Source organism: Salvelinus alpinus, chromosome 2, assembly GCF_045679555.1.
Source record: "Salvelinus alpinus chromosome 2, SLU_Salpinus.1, whole genome shotgun sequence".
Taxonomy (NCBI): Eukaryota; Metazoa; Chordata; class Actinopteri; order Salmoniformes; family Salmonidae; genus Salvelinus; species Salvelinus alpinus.
Window position 1 is genome coordinate 116,452,281 of NC_092087.1, and position 17,512 is coordinate 116,469,792.

Genomic DNA, 17,512 nt, shown 5'->3' on the forward strand with positions numbered 1-17,512 from the left:
ACAAGTAATCTAACCTAACAATTCCACAACTACTACTTTATACACACAAGTGTAAAGGGATAAAGAATATGTACATAAAGATATATGAATGAGTGATGGTACAGAACGGCATAGGCAAGATGCAGTAGATGGTATAGAGTACGGTATATACATATGAGATGAGTACTGTAGGGTATGTAAACATAAAGTGGCATAGTTTAAAGTGGCTAGTGGTACATGTATTACATAAAGATGGCAAGATGCAGTAGATGATATAGAGTACAGTATATACATATGAGATGAGTACTGTAGGGTATGTAAACATAAAGTGGCATAGTTTAAAGTGGCTAGTGATACATGTATTACATAAAGATGGCAAGATGCAGTAGATGATATAGAGTACAGTATATACATATGAGATGAGTACTGTAGGGTATGTAAACATTATATTAAGTGGCATTGTTTAAAGTGGCTAGTGGTACATGTATTACATAAAAATTTCAAGATGCAGTAGATGATATAGAGTACAGTATATACATATGAGATGAGTAATGTAGGGTATGTAAACATTATATTAAGTGGCATTGTTTAAAGTGGCTAGTGGTACATTTTTACATAATTTCCATCAATTCCCATTTTTAAAGTGGCTGGAGTTGAGTCAGTATGTTGGCAGCGGCCGCTAAATGTTAGTGGTGGCTGTTTAACAGTCTGATGGCCTTGAGATAGAAGCTGTTTTTCAGTCTCTCGGCCCCTGCTTTGATGCACCTGTACTGACCTCGCCTTCTGGATGATAGCGGGGTGAACAGGCAGTGGCTCGGGTGGTTGTTGTCCTTGATGATCTTTATGGCCTTCCTGTGACATCGGGTGGTGTAGGTGTCCTGGAGGGCAGGTAGTTTGCCCCCGGTGATGCGTTGTGCAGACCTCACTACCCTCTGGAGAGCCTTACGGTTGTGGGCGGAGCAGTTGTCGTACCAGGCGGTGATACAGCCCGACAGGATGCTCTCGATTGTGCATCTGTAGAAGTTTGTGAGTGCTTTTGGTGACAAGCCGAATTTCTTCAGCCTCCTGAGGTTGAAGAGGCGCTGCTGCGCCTTCTTCACAACGCTGTCTGTGTGGGTGGAACAATTCAGTTTGTCCGTGATGTGTACACCGAGGAACTTAAAACTTTCCACCTTCTCCACTACTGTCCCGTCGATGTGGATAGGGGGGTGCTCCCTCTGCTGTTTCCTGAAGTCCACAATCATCTCCTTTGTTTTGTTGACGTTGAGTGTGAGGTTATTTACCTGACACCACACTCCGAGGGCCCTCACCTCCTCCCTGTAGGCCGTCTCGTCATTGTTGGTAATCAAGCCTACCACCAGGAGTCATCAGACCAGGTAGTCCTGAGGCATGATCCTAGGGCTCAGGTCCACTGAGAGAGAGAGAGAGATGTGAAAATTAAGTTCACACAGGACACCAGACAGGAGAATTTCACCAGCCAGGCACATAGACTATTGCAGCATAGATACTGGAGACTGAGACAGAGGGGATCGGGGGACACTGGCCCTGACAGGGACAACCAGGCAGGACATAACCCCAGCCACTTTGCCAAAGCACATCCCCCTCACCACCAAAGAGATATCAACAAGCCAATAACTTTACTACCCTGAGACAAGGCCGAGTATAGCCCACGAAGATCTCCTCCCACCGCACAAGCCCCCCGAGGACAGGAAGGAAGGAAGAGCACAAGCAAAGCCAGTGACTCAGCCCCCCGTAACAGGGACAGAGGCAGAGAATCCCGGTAGAGAGAGGGGAACCGGCCAGGCAGAGACAGCAAGAGTGGTTCGTCACTCCGGCCCCTTGCCGTTAACCTTCGCACCCCTGGGCCAGACTACACTCAATCATAAGACCTACGGATGAGAGGATCCTTCAGTAATGACTTAAAGGTCGAGACGGAGTCTGGCAGACCATTGCATAAAAATGGAGATCTATAGGAGAAAGCCCTGCCTCCAGCTGTTTGTTTAGAAATTCTAGGGACAGTAAGGAGGCCTGCGTCTTGTGACCGTAGCATACGTGTACGGCAGAACCAAATCGTAAAGATGGGTAGGAGCAAGCCCTTGTAGGTTAGCAGTAAAACCTTGAAATCAGTCCTAGCCTTAACAGGAAGCCAACGTAGAGAGGCTATAGCACTGGAGTAAAATGATAAATCTAGTCAGGATTCTAGCAGCCGTGTTCAGCACTAACTGAAGTTTATTTAGTTCTTTATCCGGGTAGCCAGAAAGTTGATCAATGCAATGACCAAAATGTTGAATATTATCTGCCATGACTACAAGGTCCGATAAGGAATCCAGGGAACTCCGTGAGGAACGCTGTATAGATTTTCAGTACTAGAACCTCAAAAGACGAAAACGTTAGCAACACCTCCGCCTTTGCGGGATGCGCGGGGGGGATATGGTCACTAGTGTAACCAGGAGGTGAGGCCTCATTTAACACAGTAAATTCATCAGGCTTAAGCCATGTTTCAGTCAGGCCAATCACATCAAGATTATGATCAGTGATTAGTTAATTGACTATAACTGCCTTGGAAGTGAGGGATCTAACATTAAGTAGCCCTATTTTGAGATGTGAGGTATCACGATCTCTTTCAATAATGACAGGAACGAAGGAGGTCTTTATTCTAGTGAGATTGCTAAAGCGAACATCGCCATGTTTAGTTTTGCCTGACCTAGATCGAGGCACAGACACGGTCTCAATGGGGATAGCTGAGCTGACAACACTGACTGTGCAAGTGGCAGACTCCACTAAGCTGGCAGGCTGGCTAACAGCCTGCTGCCTGGCCTGCACCCTCTCTCATTGTGGAGCTAGGGGAGTTAGAGCCCTGTCTATGTTCATAGATAAGATGAGGGCACCCCTCCAGCTAGGATGGAGGTCGTCACGGCTCTCTCATTGTGGAGCTAAGGGAGTTAGAGCCCTGTCTATGTTGGTAGATAAGATGAGAGCCTCCAGCTAGGATGGAGGTCGTCAATCCTCAGCAGGTCAGGCTTGGTCCTGTTTGTGGGTGAGTCCCAGAAAGAGGGACAATTATCTACAAATTCTATCTTTTTTGGGAGGGGTAGAAAACAGTTTTCAACCAGCGATTGAGTTGTGGGAGTCTGCTGTAGTGCTCATCATTTCCCCTAACAGGGAGGGGGGGCCATGAGACAATTACTCAGCCAGCACCATCTTCAGATGAACCTTTACGTCATTAGCTCCCTGGTAAACAGTGTGTGATCGCTGGATGAATCTTTACAAGTATAATATTATGGGTAATGGAGTCGCCAATGACTACGGTTTTCAATGTGTCATAGCTGATGGTGAGAGGCTTCTCTCACAAACATGTACACACACACACACACACACACACACACACACACACACGCATGTACGCAATCAATTATCTGTGATGTTGGCTTCAGCCAGAACTGATGTCATGTGTTGTTTACGTGTCTTCAGCCAGAGCTGATTTCATGTGTCGTTTACGTGTCTTCAGCCAGAACTGATTTCATGTGTTGTTTACGTGTCTTCAGCCAGAACTGATTTCATGTGTTGTTTACGTGTCTTCAGCCAGAACTGATTTCATGTGTTGTTTACGTGTCTTCAGCCAGAACTGATTTCATGTGTTGTTTACGTGTCTTCAGCCAGAACTGATTTCATGTGTTGTTTACGTGTCTTCAGCCAGAACTGATTTCATGTGTCGTTTACGTGTCTTCAGCCAGAACTGATTTCATGTGTCGTTTACGTGTCTTCAGCCAGAGCTGATTTCATGTGTTGTTTACGTGTCTTCAGCCAGAACTGATTTCATGTGTTGTTTACGTGTCTTCAGCCAGAACTGATTTCATGTGTTGTTTACGTGTCTTCAGCCAGAACTGATTTCATGTGTCGTTTACGTGTCTTCAGCCAGAGCTGATTTCATGTGTTGTTTACGTGTCTTCAGCCAGAACTGATTTCATGTGTTGTTTACGTGTCTTCAGCCAGAACTGATTTCATGTGTTGTTTACGTGGCTTCAGCCAGAACTGATTTCATGTGTTGTTTATGTGTCTTCAGCCAGAACTGATTTCATGTGTTGTTTACGTGTCATCAGCCAGAACTGATTTCATGTGTTGTTTACGTGGCTTCAGCCAGAGCTGATTTCATGTGTTGTTTACGTGTCTTCAGCCAGAACTGATTTCATGTGTTGTTTACGTGTCTTCAGCCAGAACTGATTTCATGTGTTGTTTACGTGTCTTCAGCCAGAACTGATTTCATGTGTTGTTTACGTGTTTTCAGCCAGAACTGATTTCATGTGTTGTTTACGTGTCTTCAGCAGAACTGATTTCATGTGTTGTTTACGTGTCTTCAGTCATAACTGATTTCATGTGTTGTTTACATGTCTGATGTCAAAAGGTCAGAGGTTATAGCTGTGGCTGAACTCAAAAGGTCAGAGGTTATAGCTGTGGTTGAGGTCAACAGGTCAGAGGTTATAGCTGTGGCTGAGGTCAACAGGTCAGAGGTTATAGCTGTGGCTGAACTCAACAGGTCAGAGGTTATAGCTGTGGTTGAACTCAACAGGTCAGAGGTTATAGCTGTGGTTGATGTCAACAGGTCAGAGGTTAGAGCTGTGGTTGATGTCAACAGGTCAGAGGTTAGAGCTGTGGCTGAACTCAACAGGTCAGAGGTTATAGCTGTGGTTGAACTCAACAGGTCAGAGGTTATAGCTGTGGTTGAGGTCAACAGGTCAGAGGTTATAGCTGTGGTTGAACTCAACAGGTCAGAGGTTATAGCTGTGGTTGAACTCAACAGGTCAGAGGTTATAGCTGGGGTTGAACTCAACAGGTCAGAGGTCAACAGGTCAGAGGTTATAGCTGTGGTTGAACTCAACAGGTCAGAGGTTATAGCTGTGGTTGAGGTCAACAGGTCTGAGGTTATAGCTGTGGTTGAAATCAACAGGTCAGAGGTTATAGCTGTGGTTGAACTCAACAGGTCAGAGGTTATAGCTGTGGTTGAACTCAACAGGTCAGAGGTCAACAGGTCAGAGGTTATAGCTGTGGTTGAACTCAACAGGTCAGAGGTTATAGCTGTGGTTGAGGTCAACAGGTCAGAGGTTATAGCTGTGGTTGAGGTCAACAGGTCAGAGGTTATAGCTGTGGCTGAACTCAACAGGTCAGAGGTTATAGCTGTGGCTGAGGTCAACAGGTCAGAGGTTATAGCTGTGGTTGAACTCAACAGGTCAGAGGTTATAGCTGTGGTTGAACTCAACAGGTCAGAGGTTATAGCTGTGGTTGAACTCAACATCACTTGATTCACACGGTTATCTGATTAGATAGATATTCAGAACTAACAGACACTCAGGCTGTTGATTGATTTAGAGGTCAGGGGTTATAGCTGTGGTCCCCCTGAAGGCTTTGTCCCTAATTGACTGCAGTGATGTCCATCAATATTCACATTAATATCTATTAGACTGGAGAGAATGCCTTTAATGCTCCAGAGGGGTAGACTAAAGACATTAGACTAGAGGTTCAGGAGGGTAGACTAAAGATATTAGACTAGAGGTTCAGGAGGGTGGACTAAAGATATTAGACTAGAGGTTCAGGAGGGTAGACTAAAGATATTAGACTAGAGGTTCAGGAGGGTAGACTAAAGATATTAGACTAGAGGTTCAGGAGGGTAGACTAAAGATATTAGACTAGAGGTTCAGGAGGGTAGACTAAAGATATTAGACTAGAGGTTCAGGAGGGTAGACTATAGATATTAGACTAGAGGTTCAGGAGGGTAGACTAAAGATATTAGACTATAGGTTCAGGAGGGTAGACTAAAGATATTAGACTAGAGGTTCAGGAGGGTAGACTAAAGATATTAGACTAGAGGTTCAGGAGGGTAGACTAAAGATATTAGACTAGAGGTTCAGGAGGGTAGACTAAAGATATTAGACTAGAGGTTCAGGAGGGTAGACTAAAGATATTAGACTAGAGGTTCAGGAGGGTAGACTAAAGATATTAGACTAGAGGTTCAGGAGGGTAGACTAAAGATATTAGACTAGAGGTTCAGGAGGGTAGACTAAAGATATTAGACTAGAGGTTCAGGAGGGTAGACTAAAGATATTAGACTAGAGGTTCAGGAGGGTAGACTAGAGGTTCAGGAGGGTAGACTAAAGCTATTAGACTAGAGGTTCAGGAGGGTAGACTAAAGAAATTAGACTAGAGGTTCAGGAGGGTAGACTAAAGATATTAGACTAGAGGTTCAGGAGGGTAGACTAAAGATATTAGACTAGAGGTTCAGGAGGGTAGACTAAAGATATTAGACTAGAGGTTCAGGAGGGGAGACTAAAGATATTAGACTAGAGGTTCAGGAGGGTAGACTAAAGATATTAGACTAGAGGTTCAGGAGGGTAGACCAAAGATTTTAGACTAGAGGTTCAGAAGGGTAGACTAAAGATATTAGACTAGAGGTTCAGGAGGGTAGACTAGAGGTTCTGTAGGGTAGACTAAAGATATTAGACTAGAGGTTCAGGAGGGTAGACTAAAGATATTAGACTAGAGGTTCAGGAGGGTAGACTAAAGATATTAGACTAGAGGTTCAGGAGGGTAGACTAAAGATATTAGACTAGAGGTTCAGGAGGGTAGACTAAAGATATTAGACTAGAGGTTCAGGAGGGTAGACTAAAGATATTAGACTAGAGGTTCAGGAGGGTAGACTAAAGATATTAGACTAGAGGTTCAGGCGGGTGGACTAAAGATATTAGACTAGAGGTTCAGGAGGGTAGACTAGAGATATTAGACTAGAGGTTCAGGAGGGTAGACTAAAGATATTAGACTAGAGGTTCAGGAGGGTAGACTAAAGATATTAGACTAGAGGTTCAGGAGGGTAGACTAAAGATATTAGACTAGAGGTTCAGGAGGGTAGACTAGAGATATTAGACTAGAGGTTCAGGAGGGTAGACTAAAGATATTAGACTAGAGGTTCAGGAGGGTAGACTAAAGATATTAGACTAGAGGTTCAGGAGGGTAGACTAAAGATATTAGACTAGAGGTTCAGGAGGGTAGACTAAAGATATTAGACTAGAGGTTCAGGAGGGTAGACTAAAGATATTAGACTAGAGGTTCAGGAGGGTGGACTAAAGATATTAGACTAGAGGTTCAGGAGGGTAGACTAAAGATATTAGACTAGAGGTTCAGGAGGGTAGACTAAAGATATTAGACTAGAGGTTCAGGAGGGTAGACTAAAGATATTAGACTAGAGAACCAGGAGGGTAGACTAAAGATATTAGACTAGAGGTTCAGGAGGTTAGACTAAAGATATTAGACTAGAGGTTCAGGAGGGTAGACTAAAGATATTAGACTAGAGGTTCAGGAGGGGAGACTAAAGATATTAGACTAGAGGTTCAGGAGGGGAGACTAAAGATATTAGACTAGAGGTTCAGGAGGGTAGACTAAAGATATTAGACTAGAGGTTCAGGAGGGTAGACTAAAGATATTAGACTAGAGGTTCAGGAGGGTAGACTAAAGATATTAGACTAGAGGTTCAGGAGGGTAGACTAAAGATATTAGACTAGAGGTTCAGGAGGGTAGACTATAGATATTAGACTAGAGGTTCAGGAGGGTAGACTAGAGGTTCAGGAGGGTAGACTAAAGATATTAGACTAGAGGTTCAGGAGGGTAGACTAAAGATATTAGACTAGAGGTTCAGGAGGGTAGACTAAAGATATTAGACTAGAGGTTCAGGAGGGTAGACTAAAGATATTAGACTAGAGGTTCAGGAGGGTAGACTAAAGATATTAGACTAGAGGTTCAGGAGGGTAGACTAAAGATATTAGACTAGAGGTTCAGGAGGGTAGACTAAAGATATTAGACTAGAGGTTCAGGAGGGTAGACTAAAGATATTAGACTAGAGGTTCAGGAGGGTAGACTAAAGATATTAGACTAGAGGTTCAGGAGGGTAGACTAAAGATATTAGACTAGAGGTTCAGGAGGGTAGACTAAAGATATTAGACTAGAGGTTCAGGAGGGTAGACTAAAGATATTAGACTAGAGGTTCAGGAGGGTAGACTAAAGATATTAGACTAGAGGTTCAGGAGGGTAGACTAAAGATATTAGACTAGAGGTTCAGGAGGGTAGACTAAAGATATTAGACTAGAGGTTCAGGAGGGTAGACTAAAGATATTAGACTAGAGGTTCAGGAGGGTAGACTAAAGATATTAGACTAGAGGTTCAGGAGGGTAGACTAAAGATATTAGACTAGAGGTTCAGGAGGGTGCACTAAAGATATTAGACTAGAGGTTCAGGAGGGTAGACTAAAGATATTAGACTAGAGGTTCAGGAGGGTAGACTATAGATATTAGACTAGAGGTTCAGGAGGGTAGACTAGAGGTTCCGGAGGGTAGACTAAAGATATTAGACTAGAGGTTCAGGAGGGTAGACTAAAGATATTAGACTAGAGGTTCAGGAGGGTAGACTAAAGATATTAGACTAGAGGTTCAGGAGGGTAGACTAAAGATATTAGACTAGAGGTTCAGGAGGGTAGACTAAAGATATTAGACTAGAGGTTCAGGAGGGTAGACTAAAGATATTAGACTAGAGGTTCAGGAGGGTAGACTAAAGATATTAGACTAGAGGTTCAGGAGGGTAGACTAAAGATATTAGACTAGAGGTTCAGGAGGGTAGACTAAAGATATTAGACTAGAGGTTCAGGAGGGTAGACTAAAGATATTAGACTAGAGGTTCAGGAGGGTAGACTAGAGGTTCAGGAGGGTAGACTAAAGATATTAGACTAGAGGTTCAGGAGGGTAGACTAAAGATATTAGACTAGAGGTTCAGGAGGGTAGACTAAAGATATTAGACTAGAGGTTCAGGAGGGTAGACTAGAGGTTCAGGAGGGTAGACTAAAGATATTAGACTAGAGGTTCAGGAGGGTAGACTAAAGATATTAGACTAGAGGTTCAGGAGGGTAGACTAAAGATATTAGACTAGAGGTTCAGGAGGGTAGACTAAAGATATTAGACTAGAGGTTCAGGAGGGTAGACTAAAGATATTAGACTAGAGGTTCAGGAGGGTAGACTAAAGATATTAGACTAGAGGTTCAGGAGGGTAGACTAAAGATATTAGACTAGAGGTTCAGGAGGGTAGACTAAAGATATTAGACTAGAGGTTCAGGAGGGTGGACTAAAGATATTAGACTAGAGGTTCAGGAGGGTAGACTAAAGATATTAGACTAGAGGTTCAGGAGGGTAGACTATAGATATTAGACTAGAGGTTCAGGAGGGTAGACTAAAGATATTAGACTAGAGGTTCAGGAGGGGAGACTAAAGATATTAGACTAGAGGTTCAGGAGGGTAGACTAAAGATATTAGACTAGAGGTTCAGGAGGGTAGACTAAAGATATTAGACTAGAGGTTCAGGAGGGTAGACTAAAGATATTAGACTAGAGGTTCAGGAGGGTAGACTAAAGATATTAGACTAGAGGTTCAGGAGGGTAGACTAAAGATATTAGACTAGAGGTTCAGGAGGGTAGACTAAAGATATTAGACTAGAGGTTCAGGAGGGTAGACTAAAGATATTAGACTAGAGGTTCAGGAGGGTAGACTAAAGATATTAGACTAGAGGTTCAGGAGGGTAGACTAAAGCTATTAGACTAGAGGTTCAGGAGGGTAGACTAAAGATATTAGACTAGAGGTTCAGGAGGGTAGACTAAAGATATTAGACTAGAGGTTCAGGAGGGTAGACTAAAGATATTAGACTAGAGGTTCAGGAGGGTAGACTAAAGATATTAGACTAGAGGTTCAGGAGGGTAGACTAAAGATATTAGACTAGAGGTTCAGGAGGGTAGACTAAAGATATTAGACTAGAGGTTCAGGAGGGTAGACTAAAGATATTAGACTAGAGGTTCAGGAGGGTAGACTAAAGATATTAGACTAGAGGTTCAGGAGGGTAGACTAAAGATATTAGACTAGAGGTTCAGGCGGGTGGACTAAAGATATTAGACTAGAGGTTCAGGAGGGTAGACTAAAGATATTAGACTAGAGGTTCAGGAGGGTAGACCAAAGATTTTAGACTAGAGGTTCAGAAGGGTAGACTAAAGATATTAGACTAGAGGTTCAGGAGGGTAGACTAGAGGTTCTGTAGGGTAGACTAAAGATATTAGACTAGAGGTTCAGGAGGGTAGTCTAAAGATATTAGACTAGAGGTTCAGGAGGGTAGACTAAAGATATTAGACTAGAGGTTCAGGAGGGTAGACTAAAGATATTAGACTAGAGGTTCAGGAGGGTAGACTAAAGATATTAGACTAGAGGTTCAGGAGGGTAGACTAAAGATATTAGACTAGAGGTTCAGGAGGGTAGACTAAAGATATTAGACTAGAGGTTCAGGAGGGTAGACTAAAGATATTAGACTAGAGGTTCAGGAGGGTAGACTAAAGATATTAGACTAAAGGTTCAGGAGGGTAGACTAAAGATATTAGACTAGAGGTTCAGGAGGGTAGACTAAAGATATTAGACTAGAGGTTCAGGAGGGTAGACTAAAGATATTAGACTAGAGGTTCAGGAGGGTAGACTAAAGATATTAGACTAGAGGTTCAGGAGGGTAGACTAAAGATATTAGACTAGAGGTTCAGGAGGGTAGACTAAAGATATTAGACTAGAGGTTCAGGAGGGTGGACTAAAGATATTAGACTAGAGGTTCAGGAGGGTAGACTAAAGATATTAGACTAGAGGTTCAGGAGGGTAGACTATAGATATTAGACTAGAGGTTCAGGAGGGTAGACTAGAGGTTCAGGAGGGTAGACTAAAGATATTAGACTAGAGGTTCAGGAGGGTAGACTAAAGATATTAGACTAGAGGTTCAGGAGGGTAGACTAAAGATATTAGACTAGAGGTTCAGGAGGGTAGACTAAAGATATTAGACTAGAGGTTCAGGAGGGTAGACTAAAGATATTAGACTAGAGGTTCAGGAGGGTAGACTAAAGATATTAGACTAGAGGTTCAGGAGGGTAGACTAAAGATATTAGACTAGAGGTTCAGGAGGGTAGACTAAAGATATTAGACTAGAGGTTCAGGAGGGTAGACTAAAGATATTAGACTAGAGGTTCAGGAGGGTAGACTAAAGGTATTAGACTAGAGGTTCAGGAGGGTAGACTAGAGGTTCAGGAGGGTAGACTAAAGATATTAGACTAGAGGTTCAGGAGGGTAGACTAAAGATATTAGACTAGAGGTTCAGGAGGGTAGACTAAAGATATTAGACTAGAGGTTCAGGAGGGTAGACTAAAGATATTAGACTAGAGGTTCAGGAGGGTAGACTAAAGATATTAGACTAGAGGTTCAGGAGGGTAGACTAAAGATATTAGACTAGAGGTTCAGGAGGGTAGACTAAAGATATTAGACTAGAGGTTCAGGAGGGTAGACTAAAGATATTAGACTAGAGGTTCAGGAGGGTGGACTAAAGATATTAGACTAGAGGTTCAGGAGGGTAGACTAAAGATATTAGACTAGAGGTTCAGGAGGGTAGACTAAAGATATTAGACTAGAGGTTCAGGAGGGTAGACTAAAGATATTAGACTAGAGGTTCAGGAGGGTAGACTAAAGATATTAGACTAGAGGTTCAGGAGGGTAGACTAAAGATATTAGACTAGAGGTTCAGGAGGGTAGACTAAAGGTATTAGACTAGAGGTTCAGGAGGGTAGACTAAAGATATTAGACTAGAGGTTCAGGAAGGTAGACTAAAGATATTAGACTAGAGGTTCAGGAGGGTAGACTAAAGATATTAGACTAGAGGTTCAGGAGGGTAGACTAAAGATATTAGACTAGAGGTTCAGGAGGTTAGACTAAAGATATTAGACTAGAGGTTCAGGCGGGTGGACTAAAGATATTAGACTAGAGGTTCAGGAGGGTAGACAAAAGATATTAGACTAGAGGTTCAGGAGGGTAGACTAAAGATATTAGACTAGAGGTTCAGGAGGGTAGACTAAAGATATTAGACTAGAGGTTCAGGAGGGTAGACTAAAGATATTAGACTAGAGGTTCAGGAGGGTAGACTAAAGATATTAGACTAGAGGTTCAGGAGGGTAGACTAAAGATATTAGACTAGAGGTTCAGGAGGGTAGACTAAAGATATTAGACTAGAGGTTCAGGAGGGTAGACTAAAGATATTAGACTAGAGGTTCAGGAGGGTAGACTAAAGATATTAGACTAGAGGTTCAGGAGGGTAGACTAAAGGTATTAGACTAGAGGTTCAGGAGGGTAGACTAGAGGTTCAGGAGGGTAGACTAAAGATATTAGACTAGAGGTTCAGGAGGGTAGACTAAAGATATTAGACTAGAGGTTCAGGAGGGTAGACTAAAGATATTAGACTAGAGGTTCAGGAGGGTAGACTAAAGATATTAGACTAGAGGTTCAGGAGGGTAGACTAAAGATATTAGACTAGAGGTTCAGGAGGGTAGACTAAAGATATTAGACTAGAGGTTCAGGAGGGTAGACTAAAGATATTAGACTAGAGGTTCAGGAGGGTAGACTAAAGATATTAGACTAGAGGTTCAGGAGGGTGGACTAAAGATATTAGACTAGAGGTTCAGGAGGGTAGACTAAAGATATTAGACTAGAGGTTCAGGAGGGTAGACTAAAGATATTAGACTAGAGGTTCAGGAGGGTAGACTAAAGATATTAGACTAGAGGTTCAGGAGGGTAGACTAAAGATATTAGACTAGAGGTTCAGGAGGGTAGACTAAAGATATTAGACTAGAGGTTCAGGAGGGTAGACTAAAGGTATTAGACTAGAGGTTCAGGAGGGTAGACTAAAGATATTAGACTAGAGGTTCAGGAAGGTAGACTAAAGATATTAGACTAGAGGTTCAGGAGGGTAGACTAAAGATATTAGACTAGAGGTTCAGGAGGGTAGACTAAAGATATTAGACTAGAGGTTCAGGAGGTTAGACTAAAGATATTAGACTAGAGGTTCAGGCGGGTGGACTAAAGATATTAGACTAGAGGTTCAGGAGGGTAGACAAAAGATATTAGACTAGAGGTTCAGGAGGGTAGACTAAAGATATTAGACTAGAGGTTCAGGAGGGTAGACTAAAGATATTAGACTAGAGGTTCAGGAGGGTAGACTAAAGATATTAGACTAGAGGTTCAGGAGGGTAGACTAAAGATATTAGACTAGAGGTTCAGGAGGGTAGACTAAAGATATTAGACTAGAGGTTCAGGAGGGTGGACTAAAGATATTAGACTAGAGGTTCAGGAGGGTAGACTAAAGATATTAGACTAGAGGTTCAGGAGGGTAGACTATAGATATTAGACTAGAGGTTCAGGAGGGTAGACTAGAGGTTCAGGAGGGTAGACTAAAGATATTAGACTAGAGGTTCAGGAGGGTAGACTAAAGATATTAGACTAGAGGTTCAGGAGGGTAGACTAAAGATATTAGACTAGAGGTTCAGGAGGGTAGACTAAAGATATTAGACTAGAGGTTCAGGAGGGTAGACTAAAGATATTAGACTAGAGGTTCAGGAGGGTAGACTAAAGATATTAGACTAGAGGTTCAGGAGGGTAGACTAAAGATATTAGACTAGAGGTTCAGGAGGGTAGACTAAAGATATTAGACTAGAGGTTCAGGAGGGTAGACTAAAGATATTAGACTAGAGGTTCAGGAGGGTAGACTAAAGGTATTAGACTAGAGGTTCAGGAGGGTAGACTAGAGGTTCAGGAGGGTAGACTAAAGATATTAGACTAGAGGTTCAGGAGGGTAGACTAAAGATATTAGACTAGAGGTTCAGGAGGGTAGACTAAAGATATTAGACTAGAGGTTCAGGAGGGTAGACTAAAGATATTAGACTAGAGGTTCAGGAGGGTAGACTAAAGATATTAGACTAGAGGTTCAGGAGGGTAGACTAAAGATATTAGACTAGAGGTTCAGGAGGGTAGACTAAAGATATTAGACTAGAGGTTCAGGAGGGTGGACTAAAGATATTAGACTAGAGGTTCAGGAGGGTAGACTAAAGATATTAGACTAGAGGTTCAGGAGGGTAGACTAAAGATATTAGACTAGAGGTTCAGGAGGGTAGACTAAAGATATTAGACTAGAGGTTCAGGAGGGTAGACTAAAGATATTAGACTAGAGGTTCAGGAGGGTAGACTAAAGATATTAGACTAGAGGTTCAGGAGGGTAGACTAAAGATATTAGACTAGAGGTTCAGGAGGGTAGACTAAAGATATTAGACTAGAGGTTCAGGAGGGTAGACTAAAGATATTAGACTAGAGGTTCAGGAGGGTAGACTAAAGATATTAGACTAGAGGTTCAGGAAGGTAGACTAAAGATATTAGACTAGAGGTTCAGGAGGGTAGACTAAAGATATTAGACTAGAGGTTCAGGAGGGTAGACTAAAGATATTAGACTAGAGGTTCAGGAGGTTAGACTAAAGATATTAGACTAGAGGTTCAGGCGGGTGGACTAAAGATATTAGACTAGAGGTTCAGGAGGGTAGACAAAAGATATTAGACTAGAGGTTCAGGAGGGTAGACTAAAGATATTAGACTAGAGGTTCAGGAGGGTAGACTAGAGGTTCAGGAGGGTAGACTAAAGCTATTAGACTAGAGGTTCAGGAGGGTAGACTAAAGCTATTAGACTAGAGGTTCAGGAGGGTAGACTAAAGATATTAGACTAGAGGTTCAGGAGGGTAGACTAAAGATATTAGACTAGAGGTTCAGGAGGGTAGACTAAAGATATTAGACTAGAGGTTCAGGAGGGTAGACTAAAGATATTAGACTAGAGGTTCAGGAGGGTAGACTAAAGATATTAGACTAGAGGTTCAGGAGGGTAGACTAAAGATATTAGACTAGAGGTTCAGGAGGGTAGACTAAAGATATTAGACTAGAGGTTCAGGAGGGTAGACTAAAGATATTAGACTAGAGGTTCAGGAGGGTAGACTAAAGATATTAGACTAGAGGTTCAGGAGGGTAGACTAAAGATATTAGACTAGAGGTTCAGGAGGGTAGACTAAAGATATTAGACTAGAGGTTCAGGCGGGTGGACTAAAGATATTAGACTAGAGGTTCAGGAGGGTAGACTAAAGATATTAGACTAGAGGTTCAGGAGGGTAGACCAAAGATTTTAGACTAGAGGTTCAGAAGGGTAGACTAAAGATATTAGACTAGAGGTTCAGGAGGGTAGACTAGAGGTTCTGTAGGGTAGACTAAAGATATTAGACTAGAGGTTCAGGAGGGTAGTCTAAAGATATTAGACTAGAGGTTCAGGAGGGTAGACTAAAGATATTAGACTAGAGGTTCAGGAGGGTAGACTAAAGATATTAGACTAGAGGTTCAGGAGGGTAGACTAAAGATATTAGACTAGAGGTTCAGGAGGGTAGACTAAAGATATTAGACTAGAGGTTCAGGAGGGTAGACTAAAGATATTAGACTAGAGGTTCAGGCGGGTGGACTAAAGATATTAGACTAGAGGTTCAGGAGGGTAGACTAAAGATATTAGACTAGAGGTTCAGGAGGGTAGACCAAAGATTTTAGACTAGAGGTTCAGAAGGGTAGACTAAAGATATTAGACTAGAGGTTCAGGAGGGTAGACTAGAGGTTCTGTAGGGTAGACTAAAGATATTAGACTAGAGGTTCAGGAGGGTAGACTAAAGATATTAGACTAGAGGTTCAGGAGGGTAGACTAAAGATATTAGACTAGAGGTTCAGGAGGGTAGACTAAAGATATTAGACTAGAGGTTCAGGAGGGTAGACTAAAGATATTAGACTAGAGGTTCAGGAGGGTAGACTAAAGATATTAGACTAGAGGTTCAGGAGGGTAGACTAAAGATATTAGACTAGAGGTTCAGGAGGGTAGACTAAAGATATTAGACTAGAGGTTCAGGAGGGTAGACTAGAGGTTCAGGAGGGTAGACTAGAGGTTCAGGAGGGTGGACTAAAGATATTAGACTAGAGGTTCAGGAGGGTAGACTAAAGATATTAGACTAGAGGTTCAGGAGGGTAGACTAAAGATATTAGACTAGAGGTTCAGGAGGGTAGACTAAAGATATTAGACTAGAGGTTCAGGAGGGTAGACTAAAGATATTAGACTAGAGGTTCAGGAGGGTAGACTAAAGATATTAGACTAGAGGTTCAGGAGGGTAGACTAAAGATATTAGACTAGAGGTTCAGGAGGGTAGACTAAAGACATTAGACTAGAGGTTCAGGAGGGTAGACTAAAGATATTAGACTAGAGGTTCAGGAGGGTAGACTAAACATATTAGACTAGAGGTTCAGGAGGGTAGACTAAAGATATTAGACTAGAGGTTCAGGAGGGTAGACTAAAGATATTAGACTAGAGGTTCAGGAGGGTAGACTAAAGATATTAGACTAGAGGTTCAGGAGGGTAGACTAAAGATATTAGACTAGAGGTTCAGGAGGGTAGACTATAGATATTAGACTAGAGGTTCAGGAGGGTAGACTAAAGATATTAGACTAGAGGTTCAGGAGGGTAGACTAAAGACATTAGACTAGAGGTTCAGGAGGGTAGACTAAAGATATTAGACTAGAGGTTCAGGAGGGTAGACTAAAGATATTAGACTAGAGGTTCAGGAGGGTAGACTAAAGATATTAGACTAGAGGTTCAGGAGGGTAGACTAAAGATATTAGACTAGAGGTTCAGGAGGGTAGACTAAAGATATTAGACTAGAGGTTCAGGAGGGTGGACTAAAGATATTAGACTAGAGGTTCAGGAGGGTAGACTAAAGATATTAGACTAGAGGTTCAGGAGGGTAGACTAAATATATTAGACTAGAGGTTCAGGAGGGTAGACTAAATATATTAGACTAGAGGTTCAGGAGGGTAGACTAGAGGTTCAGGAGGGTAGACTAAAGATATTAGACTAGAGGTTCAGGAGGGTAGACTAAAGATATTAGACTAGAGGTTCAGGAGGGTAGACTAAAGATATTAGACTAGAGGTTCAGGAGGGTAGACTAAAGATATTAGACTAGAGGTTCAGGAGGGTAGACTAAAGATATTAGACTAGAGGTTCAGGAGGGTAGACTAAAGATATTAGACTAGAGGTTCAGGAGGGTAGACTAAAGATATTAGACTAGAGGTTCAGGAGGGTAGACTAAAGATATTAGACTAGAGGTTCAGGAGGGTAGACTAAAGATATTAGACTAGAGGTTCAGGAGGGTAGACTATAGATATTAGACTAGAGGTTCAGGAGGGTAGACTAAAGATATTAGACTAGAGGTTCAGGAGGGTAGACTAAAGATATTAGACTAGAGGTTCAGGAGGGTAGACTAAAGATATTAGACTAGAGGTTCAGGAGGGTAGACTAAAGATATTAGACTAGAGGTTCAGGAGGGTAGACTAAAGATATTAGACTAGAGGTTCAGGAGGGTAGACTAAATATATTAGACTAGAGGTTCAGGAGGGTAGACTAAATATATTAGACTAGAGGTTCAGGAGGGTAGACTAGGGGTTCAGGAGGGTAGACTAAAGATATTAGACTAGAGGTTCAGGAGGGTAGACTAAAGATATTAGACTAGAGGTTCAGGAGGGTAGACTAAAGATATTAGACTAGAGGT

The 17,512-nt window shown here is 42.1% G+C and overlaps 1 protein-coding gene across 1 annotated transcript in view; it reads left to right on the forward strand.

Annotated features, from left to right (window-relative positions):
- The window catches only part of LOC139542274 (voltage-dependent T-type calcium channel subunit alpha-1H-like), a 98,147-nt gene that overhangs the window by 25,113 nt on the left and 55,522 nt on the right, over positions 1–17,512 (forward strand). Inside the window, exon 6 of the mRNA XM_071347507.1 lies at positions 4,382–5,236. Within this exon, the coding sequence (XP_071203608.1) occupies positions 4,382–5,236 (855 nt within the window). The remainder of the gene's footprint in view (positions 1–4,381; positions 5,237–17,512) is intronic.